We start from the raw sequence: 22,121 nt of genomic DNA on the forward strand, positions 1-22,121 counted from the left end.
GTTAGCCAGGATGGTCTCGATCTCCTGACCTCGTGATCCGCCCGCCTCAGCCTCCCAAAGTGCTGGGATTACAGGCTTGAGACACCGCGCCCGGCCGGATATTTCATAAAAAAGGAAAATATTATCCTGGCTACAGAATAGAAAGGCTGTGATATTTCAAAGTCTGAGAGTACAAAATAAAAATAAATAATAGTGAAATAATAATAATTATATACCAGGAAAGGGAGATGGAAATAATAATAATGATTATTATAGTAATAATAATTTACTTCATTGAGTATGCCAGGAGTGAGGGTGGAGTGCCGGCAATGTGTTTACAAATGTTTTGGCACGTGGGATCTTATCACTGTTGTTGCCAATTTTAGGTTACTGTTATTATTGCCATTATCAGAGTAATCAAGGCCTCTGGATCTTACTTGAGGACACATCCAGTGACTCACCCAGACCTCCTTCTTGAAATATCACCTGTTATACAGTCACTTCATGAATGTTATAAAATCATTTTTTCCCAATCATCACTTCTACAGACTTTATGAAATACAGCTCAGAAGTCTAGGCAACATGGCGAAACCCTCTACCACAAATGCAAAAAATTAGCCAGGCATGGTGCCATGCGCCTGTAGTCACAGCTACTCAGAAGGCTGAGGTGGAAGGATCACCTGAACCTGGGAAGTCGAGGAAAAAAAAAAAAAAAGAAATACAACTCAGAGACAGCCCAACTCCTCTCCCCTCCTGGAGAGCAGTAATGGGTTTAACCAAACTCAAGGGCTCAAATAAAAGAAGCAGGAAGAAGTGGGGGAATACAGCGAGGCTCTGGGATGGGAAGAGCCCAACACTGGTGTGTGGAGGCCACAATCTATGCCACATGCACTTAGAGGTTTGGTACAATTATCAGTGGAACCCAGCATGGAATACAGCAGCAAAAAACTGGAAACCAGCCACAGTAGTCATGCCTGTGATCCCAGCAATTTCGGAGGCCAAGGCAGGAGGATCACTTGACACTTGGAGTTCCAGAGCAGACTGGGCAGCATAGCAAGACCCCCATTTCTAAAAAAAAAAAATACAAAAATTAGCCAGGCGTGATGGTGCATGCCTTTAGTTCCAACTACTTGGGGAGATGGGGTGGGAGGATCACTTGAGCTCAGGAGGTTGAGGCTACAGTGACCTATGATTGTGCCACTGCACTCCAGCCTGGGCAACAGCGTGAGACCCTATCTCTTAAAAAACAAACAAACTGGCCAGATGCAGTGGCTCACGCCTGTGATCCCAACACTTTGGGAGGCTGAGGCAGGCAGATCACCCGAGATCGGGAGTTTGAGACTAGCCTGACCAACATGGAGAAACCTCACCTCTACCAAAAACTGCAAAATTAGCCAGGCGTGGTTGGGCATGCCTGTAATCCCAGCTACTGGGGAGGCTGAAGCAGGAGGATCGCTTGAACCCCAGAGGCAGAGGTCGCGGTAAGCTGAGATCGTGCCATTGCACTGCAGCCTGGGCAACAAGAGCGAAACTCCATCTCGAAAACAAACAAACAAACCTAGAAACTGATTAAGTATCCCACAAGAGGCAATGCTTAAACTGTGGTGTAGCCATACAATGGGCTGACAGAGTCATCAGGATGCTATATCCATATTTACTGATTTGAAAAGACATGATGATTTATTACTTGCCAGAAAAAAACTGGTTACTGAAGACATATATAGCATGATCCCACAGTAGCAACAAAAAGTCCATATTTCTGTATATTTAAAGTGAAATACAGTAAAGTCTGAAATATACACTAAGACCTTAATAGCAAACTATCTGCACTTTCTTTTTTTTTGAGACAGTCTTGCTCTGTCTCCCAGGCTGGAGTGCAGTGGCACAATCGCAGCTCACTGCAATCTCTGCCTCCCAGATTTAAGCAATTCTTGCACCTCAGCCTCCCCAGTAACTGGGACTACAGGCGTGTGCCACCATGCCCGGCTAATTTTTTGTATTTTCAGTAGAGGTGGGGTTTTACCATGTTGCTTATAATCCCAGCTACTTGGGAGGCTGAAGCAGGGGAACCACTTGAACCTGAGAGGCGGAGGTTGCAGTGAGCCGAGATCGCGCCACCGCACTCCAGCAGGGGCAACAGAGTGAAACTGTCCCAAACTAAACAGAACAAAAAAACAACAAAAAAAATTATGCTCAGTGAAAGAAGCCAGACATAAAAGGCTACATGTTGTATGATTCTATTTATGTAAAATGTCCAGAAAAGGCAAGTCCAGAGAGGCAGAAAGCGGACTGGTGGTTGCCTGGGGCTGGGTGGGATGTGGGTATTAGAGCGTGATGGCTCAGGGCTATAGAATTTAGTTTTTGGGTAAAATGTTCTGAAAGTGTTTGTAGTGATGGATGCATAATTTTATGAACATACTCAAAGGCTTTGAATAGCACATTTTAAATGGGTAAATTGTATGGCATGTGAATTATATTTCCAAAAACTGCTAATCTTTTTTTTTTTTTTTTGGAGACGGAGTCTTGCTCTGTTGCCCAGTCTGGAGTACAATGGCACGATCTCGGCTCACTGCAACCTCCGCCTCCTGGGTTCAAGTGATTCTCTGCCTCAGCCTCCCAAGTAATTGGGACTATAGTTGCACACCACCAAGCCCAGATAATTTTTGTATTTTTAGTAGAGATGGAGTTTCACCATATTGGTCAGGCTGGTCTTGAACTCCTGACCTCTGGTGATCCGCCAGCCTCGGCCTCCCAAGGCAATCATTATTCTTTGATTATGCTGTCAGAGCCGCCCTCAGTGGGTTACAAGTATGAGTGTGATCACCAAAGTTGGCCAAATAAGGGTATGGGAAGCCGGTGTACCCACCCATCATGGGGGGCGCACACGATGGTGTAACCTCTTTGAGGAGAAACTGACAACACCTATCCCGGTTTAAACACACAAATGTTTTGCCCAGCCAGTTCACCTCTGGAGGGTCCTCTGGTGGGCACACCCATGCATGGGTACAAAGACCCATGCACAAGGAAGTGCTGTTTGTCGCAGGACAAGACTGGAAATAACCTACATATCCTACCAGGAGGGGCTGGCTACATTTATTATGGCGCTTCCAACAGTGAAATGATATTCAGCCGTTAAATAACCAACAACAGGCTGGGCATGGTGGCACATGCCTGTGGTCCCAGCTACTCAGGAGGCTGAGGTGGGAGGATCACTTGAGCCCAGGATTTCAACGCAGTGAGCTATGATCACACCACTGCACTTCTGCCCAGGCAACCCTATCTCAAAAGAAATTCTTTAAAAAAGGTCATCTACGTGTATTGATGTGGAATGATCTCTAAGATATTCTCAGATCAGGCAAATTTTTTTTGCGTGGGCAGGGGGGAGGGTCTCGCTCTGTTGCCCAGGCTGGAGGGCAGTGGTGCAATCTCTCACTGCAGCCTCCACCTCAAGTGGAGGTGGAGGGTTCAAGTGACTCTCCTGCCTCAACCTCTGGAGTAGCTGGGATTACAGGCACCTGCCACCACGCTTGGCTAATTTTTTTTTTTTTTTTTGTATTTTTAGTAGAAATGGGGTTTCACCATCTTGGCCAGGGTGGTCTCGAACTGCTGACTTCAAGTGATCTACCTACCTCGGCCTCCCAAAGTGCTGGGATTACAGACATGAGCCAGTGCGCCTGGCTGAAAATAATATTTAAAAATAAAATTTTCCACCTTAATAAGAAATTAAAAACATGTATTTGCTCCCTATGCTTATTCTAGAAAATGTAGAAATGACAGAGAAGGAGAAAAGGAACACAGTCCCTCCTAATCTGATCCAAAGACCATCCCTGCTGCCCTGGTGATGTGCTTCCCCTCAGGCCTTGGCTGTGTGTGTACGTGCGAGTTTCACAGAGCTATAATCGTGCTGTATTCTTTTTAGATTTAACTCTGGAGCAGAGGCACTTTCCCACGTTATCATAAACTCCATAAACATCTTTGGATGACTGCCTGATATTCTATGGAGAGGGCGGCCCCCCTGAATGGTTCTGCCACGTCTCCAGGGGAGCTTGGGCAGAAGGCTGGGCTTGACAGTGATAGAATCTGACTTTTCACAATCCACACCCAGTACCTGCCGGGTGTGTTTCTTGGAGGGAGGCCAGCGGCCCATTTTGATTAAACAATCCAGGTTGCCAGGTCACAGTAAGTTAAAAAAAAAAAAACCACTTAGGTTTATGGCATGCTGAGGGAACAAGGGTTGGAAAACTGAGCTGTTCTCTCCCTCTGAAGCCACCCCTGGCTTCAGAACCTGCTTTCGATAACCTAGAAAGTAGGCAATGAAGTGTCAACTCCTGTCCACACATAGTCAAACGTTTTACCAAGTCCTATTATGCAAGACCAAGGGAATGGAGGTCGCATCACACACAGCCCTAGTCTTGCAGTCAGGTGCTGACTCAAACAAAGAATGACACTGGAGAATGACTCACACACATAAAGGTCTGCTAAGAGCCCTCCGGAAGGCAGAGGAGAAAGCCTGGAAAGGTTGTTTTCAATCTGGGCTCTGGGCTGGGCTCAATTGCTCATGCCTGTAATCCCAATACTTTGGGAAGCTGAGGCAGGAGGATCGCTTGAGGCCAGGAGTTCAAGACCAGCCCGGGCAATGTAATGAGACTCCATCATTCCAAAAAAAAATTTAAAAGTTGGCCAGGTGTGGTGGTGCACGCCTGTGGTCTCAGCTCCTCAGGGGGCTGAGGTGGGAGGATCATTCCAGCCCAGGAGTTAGAGGCTGCAGTGAGCTATGATCGTGCCACTGTACTCCAGCCTGGGCAATACAGCAAGACCTTGTCTCTAAAATTAAAAAAATAAAAATAAAAACTGGGTTCTGAAGGAGACAGAACTGTAATTTTGATAGACCAGGACATCAGTTGAAAGAGGTTTTATTAGGCAGAAGTGTGAAAAAGGGAAGCCCATTCCAGGAGCTTCCAGATGTGTGTGAGTGGAGGGGATGAACAGAGCCTAGAAAGGTCCTGGAGCGGAGGGACCTAGAAGACACTCCCATCGTAGGTGATGAGGATTTTTTTTTTTTTTTTTTTTTAAGACAGAGTTTTGCTCTTGTTGCCCAGGCTAGAGTGCAGTGGCGCGATCATGGCTCACTGCAACCTCAGCCTCCCAGGTTCAAGTGATTCTCCTGGCTCAGCCTCCCGAGTAGCTGGGATTACAGGCGCTAGCCACCACACCTGGCTAATTTTTGTATTTTTAGCAGAGATGGGTTTCACCATGTTGGTCAGGCTGGTCTCAAACTCCTGACCTCGCGATCCCCCTGCCCCAGCCTCCCAAAGTGCTGGGGTCACTGTGCCGGTCAGAAGTGATGAGTTTTGAGGAGGGGGTATTTACCAATGTATTTGAGGGAGAGGAAGTTACCTGGTTATTTTACTTTATTTTTCTTATCTTAACAACATCTTTTTCTCCACATAAGTAATACGTAAATGTAGCTTTAAAAGTTTAAAATGTTTTAAAAAAAACATATAAAGCCCCCTCTTAACGGTACCTCTCCCCTAGAGAGAACTGCCATTAACTGTTGGGTGCAAACTTCCCCTTCAAACGGTTTTTGCTATGCAGATACCGATGTATGTGTACACACATTTTTAATAAAAACAGGATCAGGTCGGGTGTGGTGGCTGACGCCTGAATCCCAGCACTTTGGGAGGTCAAGGTGGGTGGATCACGAGGTCAGGAGTTCAAGACCAGCCTGGCCAACATGGTGAAACCCCCGTCTCTCCTATATATACAAATAAATAAATACATAAACAGATACATAAATAAATAAAAAATTAGCCAGGCATGGTGGCAGGCAGCTGTAATCCCAGCTATTTGGGATGCTGAGGAAGGAGAATTGCTTCAACCTGGGAGGCGGAGGTTGCAGAGAGCCGAGATTGCACCACTGCACTCCAGCCTGGGTGACGGAGCAAGAATCTGTCTCAGAAAAAAAAAAAAAAAAAAGGATCATACTATATTTCAACTTGCTTTTTTACTTAACTACATATATAAAAATGCTAACATTTTTTGACATTAGGGACCAGGCCTGTGCCAAAGGCTTTTTATGGATTTGCACACACATATACTACATGTAATAGTAGGCACAGTTTTAGAGTCAAATCATGTCCAGGCGCAGTGGCTCACTCCTGTAATCCCCCTTGGGAAGCTGAAGTGGGATGATCGTTTGAGCCCAGGAGTTCAAGACCAGCCTGAACAACGTAGTATGAGACCCTGTCTCTACAAAAAAAGTAAAACAATAACAACAACAAAAAAGGTCAAATCACATAGAATCATCTTTGGACCAGCCTGGGTAACATAGTGAGACCTCATCTCTACAAAAAAAATTTTAAAATCAGCTGGGCATGGTGGTATGCACCGTGGTCCTAGCTACTCGGGAGGCTGAGGTGTGAGGATTGCTTGAGCTCAGGAGTTCAAGGCAGCAATGAGCTATGATCAAGTCACTGCACTCCAGCCTGGGTGACAGAGCAAGACCGTGTTTCTAAGAAAAAAAAAAAAAAAGAAGAAGAAAAGGCTGGGTATGTGGGCTCATGCCTGTAATCCCAGTACTTTGGGAGGCTGAGGAGCGCGGATCATTTGAGGCCAGGAGTTCAAGACCAGCCTGGGCAAGATGGCGAGACCTTATCTCTACTAAAAATACAAAAATTAGCAGGGCATAGTGGCGTGCACCTGTGGTTCCAGCTACTCAGGAGGCTGAGGCACAAGAATCACTTGAACCTGGGAAGTGGAGGTTGCAGTGAGCCAAGAGCGCGCCACTGCCCTCCAGCCTGGGCAACAGAGTGAGACCCTGTCTCAAAAAAAAAAAAAAGAAAGAAAGAAAGAAAGAAAAAAAGAAACATCAACTTTGTTCTAATGTAAACACAACATTCTGTGAGAACCACCGCCTGTAATTTAAATCAGTCCCTCTTGTGGACACTTGAGCTGCCCTCCTGGGGGTGGGTGTTCATTTCAAAGCTGCCTTAGGACAGGAAACAGGATCAGTGGAAACCTGCCCCTTCAGGGGTCCCGACCCCAGAGGAGACCCACGGGGCTATTTCTGGAGCTGCCTGCCCCAGAGTAACTCCAGCTAGAACTCTAGGCCTAAAGGGAAAACATTACCCAACTATCTCCAAGAACTAAAATTATTAATTTTCTAAAAACATTAATTTAGAAGTTATGGAAGAATCTTTTTTTTTTTTTTTTGAGATGGAGTCTCACTCTGTCGCCAGGCCAGGGTGCTATGGCACGATCTCAGCTCACTGCAACCTCCAACTCCCTGGTTCAAGGGATTCTCCTGCCTCCACCTCCCGAGTAGCTGGGATCACAGGCATGAGCCACCACGCCTGGCTAATTTTTGTATTTTTAATAGAGATGGGGTTTCACTGTGTTGGCCAGGATGGTCTCGATCTCCTGACCTCGTGATCCACCCGCCTCGGCCTCCCAAAGTGCTGGGAATATAGGCGTGAGCCACCATGCCTGGCCAGAATATTTTTAATTTCAAATCCCAAAGTGGTAATAGGAATTTTGTTTACAGTACTGATACTTAACTGTTTGTGAGGATTTGATTAAGTAAGGATAATGGTATTGCACTTTTGATGTTTTACCCCCACCAGTTATTATACAAAGTCCAATAATGTCCGCCTTTCCCCCTCTTCTTTTTTTGAGACGGTGTCTCGCTCTGTCACCCAGGCTGGAGTGCAGTGGCACGATCCTGGCTCACTGCAACCTCCGCCACCCGAGTTCAAGTGATTCTCGTGCCTCAGCCTCCTGAGTAGCTGGGACCATAGGCGGCACCACCACGCCCAGCTAATTTTTGTGGTTTTGTAGAGACAGGGTTTCGCCATGTTGGCCAGGCTGGTCTCAAACTCCTGACCTCAGGTGATCTGCCTGCCTTGGCCTCCCAAAGTGCTGGGATTACAGGCATGAGCCACCACGCCCAGCCTCTCCCCCTCTTCTTTATACCAGCTTTGCTGTGGTATGAACAGAAATCCCTATCAAAATAAGTATGCTTTTCCTCAGTCCAGAGAAGGATGTCCAACCCTAAAAAGTGTTTTTTTGTTTGTTTTTGTTTTTTTAAGATAACCAACATGAAGAATCACATTGCACATATGTCTCTATACCCACATACACACATATGCAGGGGTGCTTTCAAAATATTCAACACACAATTGGACAAATGTAGAAGACACTTGAGATGGAAATCTTCCACGGTATGAGGGTCTTTCTTCTTCTTCTTTTTTTTGTTGTTGTTTTGTTTTGTTTTTGTTTTTGTTTTTGAGACGGAGTCTCCTCGGTTGCCCAGGCTGGAGTGCAGTGGCGCAATCTCGGCTCACCACAACCTCTGCCTCCTGGGTTCAAGGGATTCTCCTGCCTCAGCCTCCCGAGTAGCTGGGACTACAGGCATGCACCACCATTGTGGAAGGAAAATAAAATCATAATAAAGTTAAAACTAATAAAAACATAAGTAATAGTTAACATTAAGTATAGGTTATTTAGAAGTGCCACATAGGCTAAGAAATTTAAGCAACCTCTCCCAGCATTGCTAACAAGTTGCATCTGTGAGCTTATCTCACCCTTCCAAGCTTATTGCCTGCCTCCAGACCCCCACATGTTTCTGTAATTCCTGTTTTCCCTTACCTCAGCTCGAGCTGTCCAGCTTCAAGGTTGACTGGTCAAGATAACTAAATTTTAAGTTTCCTCGGAGTTGTCACGGGTTAAATAATTTACTGTCTTTGTCTGAAACCTGTATCCTGCCTCGTTTTCCCGCCTCAAACGACATATAAACCAGCCTGCTTTCTATGTTGGGGTCGGCAGCCGTTTTAGGAGTGAGCCTGCTGCCAGCCCGGGTACCCGAATTAAATCAAGTTCTCTTTGGTTTCCAAAGGTCTCTTTGTCTTTTCCTTGGCTGGAGTTTTACTGCAACACCATGCCCGGCTAATTTTTGTATTTTTAGTAGAGATAGGGTTTCACTATGTTGGCCAGGCTGGTCTCGAAATCCTGACCTCGTGGTCTGCCCGCCTCAGTCTCCCAAAGTGCTGGGATTACAGGCGTGAGCCACCGTGCCCGGCCCACAGCATGAGATTTTAATCAGTAAACAAATTTGGAAAAAGGTAGCTAATTTGTAGAAAGATTTTAAAAAACCATTAATTCTCATAATCAATGACAAATTATTAGGGCCACACTCCTGGAATGTGGCAACAGAGAGGGAAATAACATTTACTAAGCACCTATAATGTGTGACACACAATACTAGGTATTGTTTCAAAAGTAATGATTAATAAGAATTTAGTCTTGCTTGAACCTGGGAGGTGGAGATTGCAGTGAGCCGAGATCGTGCCACTGCGCTCCAGCCTGGGTGACAGAGCGAGACTCTGTCTCAAAAAAAAAAAAAAAAAAAAAAAATTTAGTCTATCTTTCATAGTTGTAACTACATAGGACGGCTGTAAGTGTTTTTTCTTTCTTTTTTTTTCTTTAATAAGGATGGGGTCGGCCGGGCGCGGTGGCTCAAGCCTGTAATCCCAGCACTTTGGGAGGCCGAGACGGGCGGATCACGAGGTCAGGAGATCGAGACCATCCTGGCTAACACGTTGAAACCCCGTCTCTATTCAAAAAAAAAAAAATACAAAAAACTAGCCGGGCGATGTGGCGGGCACCTGTAGTCCCAGCTACTCGGGAGGCTGAGGCAGGAGAATGGCGTAAACCCGGGAGGCGGAGCTTGCAGTGAGCTGAGATCCGGCCACTGCACTCCAGCCTGGGCGACAGAGCCAGACTCCGTCTCAAAAAAAAAAAAAAAAAAGGATGGGGTCTTCCTACGTTGACCAGGCTGGTCTGAAACTCTTCACCTCCCAAAGTGCTGGGATTACAGGCTTGAGTCACTGTGCCCAGCCAAGATAGCTGTAAGTATTAAATGAGATCTTTTTTTTTCAGTGTGCCTAAAACAAGTTTCTATCAAAGTAACTAACAGTTATTATGTTTGTTTCTCCACTTGAATGTCTCTGCTGATAAATGGGGAGATTGTTAAGTCTGTAAACAATTGCTATTTGCCTCTCTGTACTCAATGCATAGCCTGGTGACAGATAGATAATATGCAATAAAGAAATGCAAATTTCATGTGATCAAGTCCCCATGCTGGCACCTACCAAATGGTTTTCAATAAAATTATGTTTTTAAATTTATTTTAGGCTGGGTACAGTGGTTCACACCTGTAATCCCAGCACTTTGGGAACCTGAGGCAGGTGGATCACTTGAGGCCAGGAGTTTGAGACCAGCCTGGCCAACACAGTGAAACTCTGTCTCTACTGAAAATACAAAACATTTGCTGGATGTGGTGGCTCATGCCTGTTATATCAGCTACTCAGGAGGCTGAGGCATGAGAATCACTTGAACCCAGGAGGCAGACGTTTCAGTGAGCCAAGATCCCACCACTGTATTCCAGCCTAGGCAATAGAGCAAGACTCTGTCTCAAAAAAATAAAATGAATAATAAATGTACTTATTTCAATTTTTTGAGAAGGAGTTTCACTCTTATTGTCCAGGCTGGAGTGCAGTGGTGCTATCTTGGTTCAATGCAACTTCTGCCTCCTGGGTTCAAGTGATTGCCTCAGCCTCCCAAGTAGCAGGGATTACAGGTGTGCGCCACCACATCTGGCTAATTTTTTGCATTTTTAGTAGAGACGGGGTTTCACCATGTTGGCCAGGCTGGTCTAGAACTCCTGACCTCAGGTGATCCACTTGCCTTGGACTCCCAAAGTGCTGGGATTACAGGCGTGAGCCACCGCACCCAGCCTATTTTATTTTTTGAGAGACAGGGTCTCACCGTGTTGCTGAGGCTGGTCTCCTAGGCTCAAGTGATCCTCCCTTTTGTCCTCTCAAAGTGCTGGCATTACAGGTGTGAGACACCATGCCTAACCTAAAATTATATTGTTAAATAAATTATTCCAAAAATTAACAAGTGGCCGGGCGTGGTAGTTCAAGACCAGCCTGGGAAACCCCATTTCTACAAAAAAAAATTTTTTTAATGAGCCAGGTATAGTGGTGCAAGCCTATAATCCCACCTACTCAGGAGGCTGAGGTGGGAGGCTTGCTTGAGCCTAGGAATTCAAGGCTGCAGTAAGCCATGATTGTGCCATTGCATGCCAGCCTGGGAAACAAAGCAAGACCATGTTTATTAAAAAAAAAAAAAAAAAAAAAAAAAAAGAAAGAAAGAGAGAGAGAAAGAAAAAAAAAGAAAGAAAGAAAGAAAGAAAGAAAGAAAGAAAGAAAGAAAGAAAGAAAGAAAGAAAGAAAGGAAGGAAGGAAGAAAAGAAAGAGAGAAAGAAAGGAAGAAAAGAAAGAGAGAGAGAGAGAAAGGAAGGAAGGAAGGAAGGGAGAGAAAGAGAAGGAAGGAAGGAAGGAAGGAAGGAAGGAAAAGAAAGAGAGAAAGAGAAATAAGGTCCTTAGTTTGGGAATTTTCTATTGCCATAAATAAATAAAAGCTTTTAAAAAGAAAGAAGATCTTTACAGTTTGCAATGTTCCCCAGTAGTTGCTATTTTATTCTGTTCTGTTCCATTTCTTTAAAAAACAAAAACAAACCCAGCACCTCTGCACTCCAGCCTGGGTGACAGAGCAAAACTCTGTCTCTAAAGAAAACTAAAATAAATAAATAAACAAAACAAAACATTGGACAAAACTCAGCAAAAGGTTTTCACAACTCTGTAGTGTGCCCTGGGCTACTATTTGAAAAACACCCAGCTCCAAGGTAATGAAATTTATTTTAAAGCAACAATACCCTCCCTGCTTAACAAGTATATCCTCAGATCAGAGTTTAGAGCACTGGCCAGGGTTTGGAAATATGAAGAAGACCCCAACCAGCGACCCCAACCCTCCATCCCTTACACAGCAGCTAACCTGGGTGGGGAAGGTGGTGTAGGTGGCTCACTCACCTTGAAGTGGAAAGAGTTTGCCGGGGACCCACTGGATCCATACCGCTCACTTTTTGTTAGGTTGCTGTAGTACTTATTAACCTTGGAATTGATATTCTGGTTCGACCTTGGGTCATCAGTGATGGAGCAGATGAAGTAACCTTCCTCATCGTCGCTGTCCCCATCAGAATCACCATCATGGCCAGCTCGGGGGGACTGACCGCCATCAACGCCTTCCAGGCGGAAGATGAGATCTTCGTCTGCCATGTTCCTGGGGTACTCGTTTTACCCAAGCAGTATCCGGCACAGCCAGAGTTACTGGGCAAATGCAGAGGCGAAGGCCCTACAAGGAAAGCAACGGCCAGAGTGGGTGCTGGGGCCCAGGGGTGCGAATTCACCCGACCCTCACCCCAAATGCTGCAGGCTATCGCAGGCGCTGGCACCCTTAGGGTAAAACCTAGAGCTATTTTTGGGGGGAGGCAGTTGGCAGCACCCAGGAACATTTTAAATGTCTAAACCCGCTGACCCAGTCATTCCACTTTTAAGAATTCAGTGTTTGCAAATGTTGGAACCAGGTTGGGAAAGCAACTGCTTCTTAAGCAGAGTGTTCTTTTTAGCACATCAATTAGATCGAGGCACTCCTCTGCTTAACGCCCACCCCCAGCAGCTTCCTTTCACATTCATAATAAAATCCAAATGCCTTGGTAAGGCTGCAAGAGCTGTGTTCATCTAGCGTGCTGCCCGCTTCTCCTCTGGCCCTGGCTGCTCTCCAGGCACACCGGGTTTCTTTCTGTTCTGTGAGCACATTAAGTTCATTCCAACCTCCGGGCCTTTGTACTTGCTGTTCCTTGTGCCTAGAACAACCTTCCTAACAGTGGGCTCTTTCTCATCGAGCTCACAGCTCACAGGATGCCTCTTCAGTGAAATATTCCGTGAATCCCCAAATCAAAAAACCCTTAACCCAACATGCATATCCAATCACTCCCTTGCATATCACCCTGTTCCATTTCTTTTTTTTTTTTTTTTTTTTTTTTTTTTTGAGACGGAGTCTAGCTCTGTCGCCCAGGCTGGAGTGCAGTGGCCAGATCTCAGCTCACTGCAAGCTCCGCCTCCCGGGTTTACACCATTCTCCTGCCTCAGCCTCCCGAGTAGCTGGGACTACAGGCGCCCGCCACCTCGCCCGACGGGGTTTCACCATGTTAGCCAGGATGGTCTCGATCTCCTGACCTCGTGATCCACCCGTCTCGGCCTCCCAAAGTGCTGGGATTACAGGCTTGAGCCACTGCGCCCGGCCTTCCCTGTTCCATTTCTTCTTTTTTTTTTTTTTTCTGAGACAGAGTTTCACTCTTGTCACCCAGGCTGGAGTGCAATGGTGCGATCTTGGCTCACTGCAACCTCCACCTCCCAGGTTCAAGTGATTCTGCTGTCTCAGCCTCCCGTGTAGCTGGGATTCCAGGTGCCCGCCACCACAACTAGCTAATTTTTGCATTTTTAGTAGAGAGGGCTTTCACCATGTTGGCTAAGCTGGTCTCGAACTTCTGACCCCAGGTGATCCACCTGCCTGGGCCTCCCAAAGTGCTGGGATTACAGGCGTGAGCCACCACGTCCAGACTTTTTTCTTTTTTTAAGACAGCTCTGTCGTCCAGGCAGGAGTGCTAGTGGTGCAATCCTAGCTCACCTAGGTGACTGCTTGACCTCACAGGCCCAAGTGATCCTCCTGCTCAACCTCCCAAGTAGCTGGGATCACAGGTGTATACCACCAAGCCTGGCCAATTTTGTTTGTTTTTTTTGTAGAGACAGGGTCTCCCTATGTTGCCCAGACTCGTCTCAATCTCCTGGGCTCAAGTGATCCTCCTGCCTTGGCCTCCCAAAATGCTGGGATTACAGTCGTGTTTCATTTCTTCACTGTGCTTTTCTCAAAGTAAAATCACCCCGTTTACTTTGTTATTGCCTGTATGCCCAATACCTCCCAAAGTGTGTGGCACAGAGAAGGCACTCAACGCACTTTCCCAGAATGAAGGAGTACCCCTAAAAGCGTTTTTTTTTTTTTTTTTAATGTTTGTTTTTTTGTTTGTTTTTCTTTGAGCTGGAGTCTCACTGTCACCCAGGCTGGAGTGCAGTGGCATGATCTCGGCTCACTGCAACTTCCACCTCCTGGGTTCAAGCAATTCTCCTGCCTCAGTCTTCCGAGCAGCTGGGATTACAGGCATCCAACACCACGCCCAGCTAATTTTCGTATTTTTAGTAGAGACAGGGTTTCACCATGTTGGCCAGGCTAGTCTCGAACTCCTGACCTCAGGTGATCCACCTGCCTCGGCCTCCCAAAGTGCTGGAATTACAGGCATGAGCCACCATGCCTGGCCTAAAAGCATTTTCTGTAGCACAATCAGTAACAGCAACAAAACAAAACAAAACAAAACCCAACAGCCCCAAATGTCCAATAGAAGCTCATTACACAGATTACAGTATTTCTCTCTACACCATGAAATACTCCATGACTGTTAGAAAGGGGAAGGTCCCATACCCACAGACACGCAAAAATAATCAAGAAAGAGTTCAGGAAGATTGTAGGATAGAACTGTCACATTTACAGCCACCTGATTTTCAACAAGGGTGCCAAGATAATTCACCCTTAGTTTTACAGCCACTTGATTTTCAACAAGCATGCCAAGATGATTCAACAGGGAAGGAAGAATCCTTTTTTTTTTTTTTTTTGAGACAGAGTCTCGCTCTGTTGCCCAGGCTGGAGTGCAGTGGTGCAATCTTGACTCACTGCAAGCTCTGCCTCCCAGGTTGACGCCATTCTCCTGCATCAACCTCCCGAGTACCTGGGACTACAGGCGCCCACCACCACGCCTGGCTAATTTTTGTATTATTAGTATTTTGTATTATTAGTAGGGACGGGATTTCACCTTTTTAGCCAGGATGGTCTCGAACTCCTGACCTTGTGATCCGCCCACCTTGGCCTCCCAAAGTGCTGGGATTACAGGTGTGAGCCACCACGCCCGGCCGGAAGAATCTTTTCAACAAATGGTGTTGGGATAAATGAATATCCACGTGCAAAAAAATGAAGTTTATCCCCTTCCGTATGCCATACCCAAAAATTAACTCAAAACGGATCAAAAGCCTAAATTAGGAGCTAAAATTCGATTAGAAGAAAATATAGAATAAATTCTTCATGACCTTGAGTTAGGCAAAGCCTTCTTGGATAAGATGCCAAAAGCAACAGCAACAAAATAATAGATAAATTGGACATCACCTGGGCTGGAGGTGGGAGCTCACGCTTGTAATCCCAGTACTTTGGAAGGCTGAAGCAAGTGGATCACATGAGGTCAGGGGTTTGAGACCAGCCTGGCCAAAGTGGCGAAACCCTGACTCTACCAAAAATACAAAAAATTAGCCAGGTGTGGTGGCACCCGCCTGTAATCCTAGCTACCTGGGAGGCCGAGGCATGAGAATTGCATGAACCTGGGAGGTAGAGGTTGCAGTGAGCTGAGATTGCACCACTGCACTCCAGCCTGGGTGGTAAAGTGAGACTCTATCTCATAAATAAATAAATAAATTGAACATCACCAAAATCAAAAACTTTTTTGCTTCAAAGGATACCATCAAGAGAGTAAAGAGAGACCGGGCATGGTGGCTCATGCCTGTAATTCCAGTACTTTGGGAGGCTGAGCTGGGTAGATCACCTAAGGTCAGGAGTTCGAGACCATCCTGGCCAACATGGTGAAACCCCGTCTCTACTAAAAATACAAAAATTAGCCAGGCATGGTGGCATGTGCCTGTAGTCCCAGCTACTCAGGAGACTGAGGCAGGAGAATTGCTTGAACCCGGGAGGCGGAGGTTGCAGTGAGCTGAGATCACACCACAGCACTCCAGCCTGGGCGACAGAGGGAGACTCCTTCTTAAAAAAAAAAAAAGAGAGAGAGAGAGAAAGAGACAACCCACAAATTTTGCAAATTATGTATCTGATAAAGGACTATATTAAGAACTCTTACAATTCAACAATAAAAAGACAAATCAAATAAAAATGGGCAAAGAGTTTGAAAAGACATTTCTCTCAAAAACATATATGCGTGGCCAATAAGCACATGGAAAGATACTCAACATCAATGGCCATTAGGGAAATACAAATGAATGTCACACCCACTAAGACAGATACAAGTTAAAAAATGGAAAATAACAAGGGCTGGCAAGGATGTGGAAAAATTGAAACCCTTCTGCACTCCTGGTGGAATGTAAAATGGTGCCAACTGCCTTAGAAAACACTCTGGCACCAGCCTGGCCAACATGGTGAAACCCTGTCTCTACTAAAAATATAAAAAGTAGCCGGGCATGGTGGTGCATGCATGCCTATGATCCCAACTACTTGGTAGGCTGAGGTGAGAGAATTGCCTGAGCCTGGGAGGCAGAGGTTGCAGTGAGCTGAGATTGTGCCATTGCACTCCAGCCTGGGCGAGAGTGAGACCTTGTCTAAAACAAAATAAAAAAAAACAAAAACAGAAAAAAACAACATCTCAAAAAGTTAAATACTGAGTTACCGCATGACAGCAATTCCACTCCTAGGTGCTGAGATACACCCCAATATGGATGAAATTTACAATCACTAGGGGAGGCGAAAGGCAGTCACAAAAGACTATACACATTGACTAATTCTCTGTATATGAAACTTCCAGAGAAGGCAAAGCTACAGCAACAGAAAGCAGATTAATGGTTGCCTGAGGATGGAGGAAGTGTGTGGTGGTGGGAATGGTTGGGGGGAAATGGGGAATGATTGCTAATGGGTATGGGGTTTCTTTTGAGTTGATGAAAAGGTTCTATAATTGATTGTGGCTATATGACTGAACATACTAAAAACCATTGAATTGTACTATCTATCTATCTCTCTATCTATCTATCTATCTATCTATCTATCTATCTATCTATCTATCTATCTATCTATGTGAGACGGAGTCTCACCCTGTCACCAAGGCTGGAGGGCAGTGACGTGATCTCGGCTCACTGTAACCTCTGCCTCCCAGGTTCAAATAATTCTCCTGCCTCAGCCTCCCAAATAGCTGGGACTACAGACACGCACCACTGCAACCAGCTAATTTTTGTATTTTTTGTATTTTTTTATTTTTTAGGGACGGGGTTTCACAGCATTGGCCAGGCTGTTCTCAAACTCCTGACCTCGTGATCTGCCCACCTCAGCCTCCCAAAGGGCTGGGATTACAGGCACGAGCCACTGTGCCCAGCCAGAATTGTACATTTTAAATGAGCAGATTGTAAGGTATGTGAATTATAGCTCAAGAAAGCCAAAGTTAAAGAAAAGAAAGTTGGATGTGGTGGTTCATATCTGTAATCCCAGCACTTTGGGAGGGCAAAGTGGGAGGATCGCTTGAGCCCAGGAGTTTGACACTAGATTGGGCAACATAATGAGACCCTGTCTTTACAAAAAAATACAAAAAATTAGCTGGGTATGGTGGTGTGCGCCTGTAGTCCCGGCTACTCAGGAGGTTGAGGTGGGAGGATCACTTGAGCCTAGGAGGTTCAAGTGAGCCCAGAGGCTGCAGTGAGCTGAAATTGCAACACAACACTCTAGCCTGGGCAACACAGCAAGACCCTGTCTCCAAGAAAAGAAAAAGGACATGTGTACATGCACGAACACTTCCCTGAAAAATCCACAGGAACTGTACAGCACTTGAAATAAGCATTTGTACAGCTGGGGGAAACTTTTTAATTTTTTTGAGATGGAGTCTTTCTCTGTTGTCCAGGCTGGAGTGAGGTGGCATGATCTTCACTCACTGCAACCTCTGCCTCCCAGGTTCAAGGGATTCTCCTGCCTCAGCCTCCCGAGTAGCTGGGACTACAGAAGCCCACCACCGTGCCCGGCTAATTTTTATATTTTTAGTAGAGGCGGGGTTTCACCATGTTGGCCAGGGTGATCTTGAACTCCTGACCTCAAGTGATCTGCCCACCTTGGCCTCCCAAAGTGCTAGGATTACAGACATAAGCCACTGAGCCTGGCCAGCTTTTTAAAACTTTGTACATTTCTATACTGCTTTAACTTTTTTACAAAGCTGGATTGCTTCAGACACAAAATAGTAAATTAGTCTAAAATTTTTTTTTACATCAAACCAATAATTCCAATTTTTTTGACAGTGCTGTCCGTCAGGTGCGCAGTCTTCTAGAGCCAAGGCTTTGGTCCTTTGGCTACTGAAGCAGGAAATATATTTATATCTTAACCCAGTACATGCTTGTAAAATTTCAAGAAATTGTGCTTAGCCTTACTTTGTATAATGCACTCTTGCCTTTTTTTTATTTAAATTTTATTTTTAGAGACAGATTGCCCCAGCTGGAGTGCAGTGGTGTGATCACAGCTCACTGTAGCCTCCAACAGCTGGGTTCAGGCGATCCTCCCGCCTCAGCCTCCAGAGAAGTCCATGCCACCATGCCCGGCTAAAGATTTTTATTTTTGTACATACAGAGTCTCACTATGTTGGCCAGGCTGGTCTTGAACTTCCAGCCTCAAATGATCCTCCCACCTTGCCCTCCCAAAGCACTGGGATTACCGGCGTGAGCCACTGCGCTTGGCCCACTCTTGCTATTTTCTATTCTACTTAAGTATTTTCTTTCTGTTTAATCTTTTTCCTTAACACACCACCCACACATTGATTTCTATATTCACAGTTTGAAAATCGACGTGAACTGCTGAGTTTATTTCTTATCCTCTGGGCAAGACACGTCATAGGCCTGGATCCAATGCCAGAGCCACCTGATCCTGCTTGTCACCAAAATCTTCCCTGAGCCCTGGGCTGGCTTCTCCACACTGTCAGCTGCTCCCAGCCCCAGCGCCTACTCTGCCCTGGTCAGCCCTTGGCCAGAATCCCTGCTGACCAACATGGTGTGGTGCCAGGAGCTGCCAGCAGGCCCAGCCTACTCAGCAGCCACTGGGGGCCAGGATGGTGCCAGGAGAAGGTCCAGAACCACAGCCCCAACCTGCAGACCTCCAGACAGTGTAGTCTGGTGGTTAAAAGCTCAGATCCAGGGCCAGGCGCAATGGCTCATGCCTGTAATTCCAGCACTTTGGAAGGCCAAGGTGGGCGGATCGCTTGAGCTCAGGAGTTCGAGACCAGCCTGGGCAACATGGCAAAACTCTGTCTCTACGAAAAAATACAAAAATTAGCCGGGTGTGGTGGTGTGTGCCTATAGTCCCAGCTACTCAGGAGGCTGAGGTGGGAGGATCACTTGAACTTGGGGAGGCAGAGGCTGCAGTAACTGAGATTGTGCCACTGCCTGGGCGATAGAACAAGACCTCATCTCAAATAAGCAAAAAACAATAAAAAAAGCATGCTCAGATTCAGGATCTGGGCTGCTAGCGAGTAAATTCTGGCTCCTTACCCAATTAATTCACCTAGCCGACTCCCTCATCTTACAGTGTGGGGAGCCCGGCCCTCAGCCATGTCCCACCACAGACCTGACGTTCTCCTCGGCCCTGGGAAACGAAGACAAGCAGCTGTGACCCTGCCTGGCACAGAGCCTTGTACACAGCAGGCACTTGCTATGCACTCCAGAGCTAAGTGAGTGTCATCTGTTTTATGGCTTTTGAGTTGTCATAAATTTGCTCTTAAGGCAGCTGTGGCCAACTATCCCCCAATAGCTGTTCACTCTTTCTTTGTTAATAACAGAACCACCGGGTTTTGGCTAAGCATGTCACATGGCCCCTCAGGATACATTTCCCAGACTCCTTTGCAGATAGATGTAACCGTGTGAACAAGTTTTCGCCAATGGGATATAAGAAGGACTGTGTGCAACTATAGGGAAGGGTTCTCAAAGGGAATGTGCCCCTTGGCTCGCCTTCCAACCTGCTGGCTGAAATGCATATGTGACTACCGGAGCTCAAGCAGCTACCTTAGACCATGAGGTGGATGGCCATGTGCTGAGGCCTGAAGAGCTATGAGACAAAGAGAATCTGGATCTCTTATACCATGGGACAGTATAACAATCCTGGACTCACAATCTTTATACTTTGATACCTAAACTTGTATAATCTACTGTAATTTTCTTTTTTCCTTTCTACTTGCTAATTTTATTTGGTAACAGTAGCTCCTCTCCCATATCATAAAAAAATCACATCTTCTTTTTTGTAAAGTTTTATTTTTTGAGAAAGGGTCTTGCTCTGCTGCCCATGCTGGAGTACAATGGTGCGATCATAGCTCATTGCAGCCTTGATCTCTGGGCTCAAGTGATTCTCCTACCTCAGCCTCCTGAGTAGCTGGGACTACAGGTGTGTGTCACTATGCCCACCTAATTTTTTTTTTTTTTTTTTTTTGAGATGGAGTTTCGTTCTTGTTGCCCAGGCTGGAGTGCAATGGCACTATCTTGGCTCACTGCAACCTCTGCCTCCCGGATTCAAGTGATTCTCCTGCCTCAGCCTCCTGAGTAGCTGGGATTACAAGCATGTGCCACCACGCCCAGCTAATTTTTTGTATTTTTAGTAGAGACAGGGTTTCACCATGTTGGTCAGGCTGGTCTCGAATTCCTGGCTTCAGGTGATCCACTCGCCTCAGCCTCCCAAAGTGCTGGGATTACAGGCGTGAGCCACTGCTCCCAGGTTTGCCCACCTAATTTTTTATCTTTGTAGAGACATGGTTTCACTATGTTGCCCAGGCTAGTCTCGAACTCCTGGCCTCAAGCAATCCTTCTGCCTTGGCCTCCTAAAGTGTTGGGATGACAGGCGTGAGCCACTGCACCTGACCTAAAGGTCACATCCTTTATGACAAATGGGTGCCTGGGCAGGGTCAACCTGAGAAAACTGTGGCCTCAATCCAGAGGCCTAACTTGGCAGACACTCTTACATTTGCACATGAGGACTGGGTACCTGGAGGATGTTGGATTTCCCCAGACACGCAAGAAACCTTCCTTAGCCCCTAAGTCAGTTCCCAGAGGCCTGTTCTAACACCAGGCAAGGTACCCAGCCTCCTAGGGATCTCTATCTAACCTGGGGTTCCCTTGGCCCAAAGAAAGGATCTGCGCCTGTGATGAGAACAGGACTCCAGCTGAAAGACATCAGGATTCTCTTGAAAGTTTTCTTTCTCTACCTCACTCAGGCATCCACATCTTCTCCTCCCAGTCCTCATTTCTTTTCTTTTTTCTTTTTTTTTTTTTTCAAATTTTTTTGTTGGAACTCCTGCCCTCAAGTGATCCACCCTCCTCGGCCTCCCAAAGTGCTGGGGATTAAAGGAATGAGCCACTGCGTCCGGCCTCCAGTTCCTATTTCTATGGAAAGGTAGCTGAGTCTGGAAGACCAAGTTCAAGCCCCATCTCTGCCACTAACTGGCTATGTGACTTCACCTCTTGAGCCTCGGTGGGGATGCATAATTGTACTCACCCCGTGAACTCAACAGCTATTATTATCATCATTTTTATTATCGTAAATAAAGGGGACTGAGCCTTGGGTCCCAGCCAGACTTGTGACCCGGACGTCTGGCTCGTAGCAAAGCCAAGCTTCTTCAGGAATCCTCCGGGAATGGACTATTTCAGGCTCTGGCCACGGAAACCACTGTCTCACTGAGTCTCGATCTGGCAGTTATAGGGGCAGGAAACTACGCCTGCAATGCTCAGGTCAAGGCCTGTGGGTCAAGCCACAGTGGCCACTGGTCCCCCCCGGGGCTCACCCTCACCCCAGGACCTGCCTTCCTACTGTAGAAAGCGGGTGGAATCTTCCCACCGCCACTCCTGGGAACCAGCATCCCAAAGCCAACGCAGGGCCCCCTAAGCTGGCCAATGCACACGCTAGTGTATGCCCAGCACAACCCACACAGCCTTGACTACAACCACAATGGACACAGGTGACTGATCAGCCACCTGGAATCCTGGAATCATGCACCAGCTTCTGTGTGAGGATCTGCCTCTGCCCTACCCTCAAGTCATGTGTTTAGGAGTATGTCACAAGATCCAGGCCTAAACCAACCACTGGGGTGCCTGGCCACAGAGACTGGCTCAGAGGTGGTCACGTGATCAGAGTCAAACTATTCTAGCCCATTGCGGCAAACCTGGGGCTTTTTGCTTGAGTGACTGGAAGAGGTGATCAGCCTTTTCATGCTGAATGTGAACTTGAGACTGGGGCTGAGACCAACACGGAACAAAGCTGATGTGTGGTGGAGGGCAGAACCAGAGAAAGAGAAAAATGAAGTGATGATGTCATTTGAGACCTGGAATCCAGATGTTCCCGAAACCAAACTACCAAGC

General features: G+C 46.3%; 1 protein-coding gene across 1 annotated transcript in view; it reads right to left on the reverse strand.

The window, feature by feature from the left end:
• Nucleotides 1-22,121, reverse strand: part of EEF2K (eukaryotic elongation factor 2 kinase) — an 85,088-nt gene that overhangs the window by 50,035 nt on the left and 12,932 nt on the right. The window contains exon 2 of the mRNA XM_025371195.1: nt 11,910-12,231. Within this exon, the coding sequence (XP_025226980.1) occupies nt 11,910-12,155 (246 nt within the window). The 5' untranslated portion in view covers nt 12,156-12,231. The remainder of the gene's footprint in view (nt 1-11,909; nt 12,232-22,121) is intronic.

The sequence above is a fragment of the Theropithecus gelada genome, chromosome 20, assembly GCF_003255815.1.
Source record: "Theropithecus gelada isolate Dixy chromosome 20, Tgel_1.0, whole genome shotgun sequence".
NCBI lineage: Eukaryota > Metazoa > Chordata > Mammalia > Primates > Cercopithecidae > Theropithecus > Theropithecus gelada.